This window comes from Cryptotermes secundus, unplaced genomic scaffold, assembly GCF_002891405.2.
Source record: "Cryptotermes secundus unplaced genomic scaffold, Csec_1.0 scaffold285, whole genome shotgun sequence".
NCBI lineage: Eukaryota > Metazoa > Arthropoda > Insecta > Blattodea > Kalotermitidae > Cryptotermes > Cryptotermes secundus.
The window spans coordinates 202,615-208,849 of record NW_019744410.1 but is presented as its reverse complement, the minus strand read 5'-3'; the positions used below and the strand labels follow the sequence as shown (position 1 = coordinate 208,849).

Below are 6,235 nucleotides of genomic sequence, written 5' to 3'. Positions count from 1 at the left end.
GTAGTGCGTCATTTCACATTAAAATGTCTACTTAATTGATCAAAGGTTGAAATACATATTTGTCTATTCCAATGGTGAACATACATTTTGAAAAGTCTCCCATACAAGTTATAAAATGTGTGTGGTTTTGAGGTTTATGTATCGCAGATAGGCCTATAAATGTATTTATTCTTTTATTGGTATTTTTCATTTTCTGGCGAGATTTTGTGCCAGTACTGAAAACTATGATTCCTGCCACAGAGACACGAATGAAAGCATTTAGAAACTGAAAATCACATAATATTCCTTGTATTTCATCATGTACTAGAGAACAAATATATCAGAAGTACGTATATTTTATATATATGTACTACCGCCTCTGTGGTCTAGTGTTCAGAGTTCCTGGCTGCACACCCAGAGGTCCGGGTTCCGATTCCCGGCGCTACCAGATTTGCTGAGAAGCAGTGGGTCTGAAACGGGGTCTACTCAGTCACGTGAGGATATTTGAGGAGCTATTTCAAGGAAATAACGGCTCCGGTCGTGTGGATTGGTTGCTCTGACCACGCGACACCCTCTATCCGCTAAAGTTGGCACTAACTTCGCCGACAAGCGGCGGTCGCTCGGTCGGTATAGTTCGCTTACGGACAAAATGATACTGAGTCAGATTTTCTTCGAGTCCTTAGCTTTCCCCTGTCAATGTCTATTCCACCAACTGTTTCGTAACCATTGATCATCCTACCATCAACGATACAGGAACCGGCATAGCGCAGTCTGTATAGCGACTGGTTACGGTCTGGACGAGCGAAGGTTCGGAGTTCGAGTCCCGGTAAGGTCAAAAATTTCCTCTTCTCCACGTCGTCCAGACCTGTTCTGGGTCACACCCAGCCTCCTATACAATGGGTACTGAGGGTAAAATGGCCGGGACGTGAAACTGACCCCTCACCTCCAACTAATGTGGAGGTCAAGGAAACGTGGATTTATACGAGTACATTCACTCCCTCGTACGTCTTCATGGCGTAAGTACTTAATTAGTGAAATACAGGAACAACTTCACCGTTTACCTTTGCCACCAATGATACATAGTCTCGTTACTGACAGCGTCGTTAAATAACAACGAGAAAAAAAGAAACGAGTCACTCTACCATTCGACGTTATACAGTATGATGTACTGAAATCGTCGTTAAATTAGCCACAGATACTGTGAATAATACTGTTATGCAGACGATCTTGTTGTGTTCACTTCCAGAACGGCCATGATACTGACTTTCGTGTGTGCGCCTGCGCTCTCCCAGCACTTCCCTGGCAACAGAGACTGCGCACTGACGCTACCCGGACCTGGGAGACCCGGTTTCAACGGTATTGAGTAAGTCATCGCTGTGTTCATTGAGTTTTAAATAGCACTTTGGTGTAAATGTTCCAAAATGTAGCTTACGAATTCAAGGACCTCAGATGACTGGTCATCATATGTACCGGCACTGGCTTTATTCAGAACACGCAGGGAATGGGTAACTTATGAAAATCACTTGCTGCTGATAAATGCATTTTATGGTTTCGACAAATTAAAAATTAATGCTCGTAAAAAAATATGAATTTATTACTGCGCTTAATTAATTAAGCACTTTGCCATGAAAACGTATGAGGGAGTGGAGGTATAGCGCCAAGATTCTTGACCTTGACACTAGATGGAAGTGAGTGGTCAGATTCACGCCCCGGCCGCTTTACCACAAAGGAAAGAGCCGACGGTACCTATTGTACAGGAGGCTGACTGGATCCATGAGCAGGTGTAGACGCTGTGGAGAAGAGAAAATCTTGCACCTGCCAAGAATCGAATCCCGGTCGTCCAGACCGTAGGCCGTCGCTATATCGACTGAAGTACTCGACTCTTTTCTTAGTGCTCATATTCCTGGTAAGTGTCGTTGTGATATGCAACTAATATAACGCATCAGGCCACAGTTATCTTAATTGGCGCTGGTGTTCCTCCGACCTCTATCCTTTGTTCGTAATGTGAATGACAGAAATTTAAACAAGTGCCAAGATGGTGGAGCACGATGTTCACATCGGTTTTCACGAAAACTGACCAGGAAACTGTATATATATATATATATATACAAAACACACGGACACAAAAGTGTATAAACGAAACACGTGTTCTTAACGCTACCAACAGCACAGCTTTTGCCCTTTCTTGTTACGTGATGAAATAATTAGTCCATATCTTCAAACATAATGTTTGAACTAAGAGAAATGTCCCGGTAAAAGGGCAAAGTGTCACAAATAATTAACATTTGGCAGGGGTTCGGAGAGCCGGTCTGGATGCATTACATATGAGGACGTGAACGAGGCGTTCTTACGGGGCCGCGAAAAGGTGGGACTCCGCAACCCGCATCGCAGCGTCACTGTCTTCAGCCTGGCGCAGTTGGGGTCCGCGTTGCAGGAAACAACGCGTCTGTTGGCAGAGAGGTGAGAAAATTCCGTTGCTTAGAATGAGCACACTGGGAATCAATCACACATAAGATTATTTTTTGATTGCTAGTGGGGTGGGACTAAATCCCTTGTACTGCGGCCACTTCTGGCCTATTGTACCAGGTGAGGGTGATTGTGGAGCAATTGGTGGAATAAAGATTGGCAGGGGAAATGCCCCCACTTTGAAGGATTAAAGACTTAAAATTATGATATAGGACTATCGTAATCCCGTGTGTTCTGTAGGGCTTAAGTGAAGAGGGAAACGTTTGGAGTTTCTTTTTCATGACTGATGACAGGGCCAGTCTGTGTGTTGCTGTAGAACTCTTTATCCAGACAATGGACAAATACCAAAGAAAGCACTTCTGTGGGGATACCAGGTGTTTCGAACCACGTAACATTACTACAGTCCAAGACGCAGTCAAAATAATGAACAGCTGTAAATGTCCCTGTAGGTTCCGCCTCTCTCGCGATGACGTGGTATTGGGTCTTCCCCGTATCAACACTTTGAGGACCCACATCGCAGATTTCTGTCCTCGATCACATCGTACCGACCGACGCTGTAAAGTGACGCGTTATCGCCGTCACGACGGCGACTGCAACAATCTCCAGCACCCCACATGGGGCTCCGCACTTCTCCCTTTCAAAAGACTCTTACCACCCGTATATGCAGATGGTGAGTTATACGTATAATGTTTTTATTTAGACTTTATTTTGGTACTTGCCACACAATGGACAGTTTCTCTGTCATCTGAAGGTGGGCAGATGGATGGCGGCTTGTCTCGCAGAGAACGAGAGAGTGAGAGAGAAATACAGCTATAATATTGCGATGTTGCGAGATACTTTCACTTCAACTTGGCATGCATTTCAGTGAAAGCCATTGTATTATTAAGCGTTTAAAGCCCAGTGGTTACCATATGTACCACCTGCTTTAACGTACTAAAATTATGCATTCTGCCCACAGAGTATATTTGTATTTTTATACATGTGTTTTGCATCCTATTGTTTATGTCAACTATGACATAATACATAACAGTATCTTTGTGTGTTTCGCATGGTCCTCACAATACACAGCGATTGTTCCCTAAAGAGCAGGCGGGTTCGAATACCTCCACCGTAGCCCTGCGAGTCGTAGGAGGTGATGGAAAAGGAATTCAGTGTCTGGGGGTACAAGTGGGCCACCCTGTTCCTAGAGGATACAAGGACTTGGTCCTCTAGGCTGCGGGAGTCTCGAATCTGAGACAGTAAAATATGATCGTGAGTCCCGTGGGACTCGGGCCTGAGAATGACTGCGCTGAAGAGGGTCAGCAGCAGTTGTAAACGACAGACTCGTCCTCTCGTCGGAGAAGGTGTCCCACATCAACAAACCCGCAACTGCCTGATAATAACAAAAATCTGGTCTTGGGCCCCAGATAGGGTTTGACACCAAGAAAGACTGGCCGACTGACAGTCGGTCGTAACATAACTTTGCCTTTCACTTCGACAGTCTGTAGAGTTAATCAGTAGGCTTTTTGCCGTCATGTCATTATCATGACTAGATTGCCTTTGGCTAACGATGCTTTCGATGTCGTAAGTCCAACATCACATACGAACCTCGACTTTCTCCACCCAGAATAGGAATCGTACTTTACCGAAAACAAATATTGGACAATATTTGCTGGATTCATAATTTATTTTTAACTTAAACACATTTTAGCTTAATTAAAAACCTTTATACAAAAACTATAAGCTTATGTACTATGATATATGTAATAGTAGTTCCTTAAAATATTTTTATTGCCTCCTGAAAATGACCACAACTGACCGAAACATGTAAAGACATTATATATATGTAAATATACGAGTATGTGTATACTGAGACACTGGACTGTGTTGTCGAATCATTAGATGATAATTAACTAGTGTGACGGACAAGAATTAATAAAATTAAATTTGCTGGATGACTAAATTTAACGCGAATAAGCGGTGACTTTGATTTGCACGGCTCATCTTGCAAATTAACGTGTACACAATGTATGACACAAACTCCGTCCTAAGTGCAACAATTTATAGTATTTCTTTTGTCTTCTTTTCTTCTACACTACATGTTTCGGCCGTAAATGGCCATCATCAAGTGTATTTCTCTCATGTAGCTGTTACACTGCATGTAGTTTAAAATTTAAAAACACCAGCTTTCTTAATTGTTCATTTCTCCGTTGTTAATAGGTCCCGATATATCAAAATCCCCTTGCTGATATTTGTCTTCATCATCAGTAATCTGTCAGACGACAGGTCCACAGTCTCTTCCAAAACAATTCCTCCACTTAATGCGATCTAGAGCTTTCTCCTTCAAATGACAGTATCCTCTTCTGTCCCCAAGGTCATCCAGCATCTTCTTACGTCTTCTTGTCACTTCTATCCGCCCCTCTATCTTTCCTTCAATAACTTCTTTTAGAAGGCAGTTTCTGCGTAAAACATGACCAATCCAATTAGCCTTCCGTTTTCTTATTTCGTGTAGGATATTCCTCTGCTCACTGACTCTAATTAACACTTCTTCATTTCTTACGTAATCGGTCCAACTGATCTTCTCCATCCTTCTCCAACACCACATTTCGAAAGTTTCCAGATGTTACTGATCTACTGCCCTAAGTGTCCATGATATTTGTCAGATATGTATAAAATCTTTGTTAATTTACATACGTCAATTTGATTTTTGAAAATACAATAAATTGTTGCACTTAGGACGGAGTTTGTGTCATACATTGTGTAGAGTGTAACAGGATGATTAATTATAATATTGTAATGTGTACACGCTATAAAATGTATCTTTATTAAGAAAAGAAGGAAGCTTTATGCAGCTTATTTTTCTATGTCATTATTTAATTGAACTTATGACTTAGTACAATCCTATTTGATGTCTCTGCTCTGTACAGTATATGTGAAACTGCGATAAAATGGACGGAACACAAAATTTTGGAGATGCGTGTAAGCCACTAGGGTGCAATTTTATACTTTTGTGTTTATATGTCGTGAAACTTTTCTATCTATTTCCTACTCTCCTTTTCTCTGATCAATGTATAGTTTACAAAATCATATCTGTAAGAGTTTGTTTTGCTTACTAGTTGCGATTCCTGCTTCAACCCCCATTGCCCTATATCTTACAGTTTCCAGAATACAATAATCCTTCGGATTCTGCATTTTTCTCGGATGGAATATACAAGAATTGCATATAGAATTTTGTTTGGGAACCTGATAAGAGTGGTCATTTGGAAAACATAGTAGGAAATGGGAAAATAACAGTACGAGAATATTTTGATTGTGAAAACTGGGTGGAAGTGCCTCAGAATCCTGTCCATTTCGGGTTCCTGGTGTCGGCGGTGTTGAACCTTCGAGTTGTCATGGTATCTCATACCTCGGTTGCAAACCTGCGCAGGTATAAGCGAGCTACGCGCGGACCGCCAAGGGTTTCCTCTGCCTAATCCTCGTGTGGTGTCAGCCCACGTTCACAGGGACGAGGGGCCACATGAGCACGCCGTGACCCTGATGTTCGCAGCTTGGGGTCAGCTAATGGACCATGATCTCACCTTCACTGCGGAGACCAAAGGTACTGTCCATGCTTGAGGACAAGTCTGCTCCAGACCATAATATTTAAACCTCAAATGACGTACCAATGATTGTCAGTATTTATATATATATATAACTATATTGGTGGCTAGTGGAAAGCCAGAAGGAAAGAGACCACAGGGAAGACCAAGGCGTAGATGGGTGGATAATATTAGAATGGATCTCAGAGAGATAGGATGGGATGGATTGGATA

At 42.2% G+C, this 6,235-nt stretch overlaps 1 protein-coding gene across 1 annotated transcript in view; it reads left to right on the top strand.

Moving 5' to 3' along the window:
- Positions 1–1,232: 1,232 nt before the first annotated feature.
- The window catches only part of LOC111874692 (chorion peroxidase-like), an 8,201-nt gene continuing 3,198 nt past the window's right edge, over positions 1,233–6,235 (top strand). The window contains exons 1-3 of the mRNA XM_023870405.1: positions 1,233–1,342; positions 2,895–3,115; positions 5,852–6,022. Of these exons, the coding sequence (XP_023726173.1) occupies positions 1,233–1,342; positions 2,895–3,115; positions 5,852–6,022 (502 nt within the window). The remainder of the gene's footprint in view (positions 1,343–2,894; positions 3,116–5,851; positions 6,023–6,235) is intronic.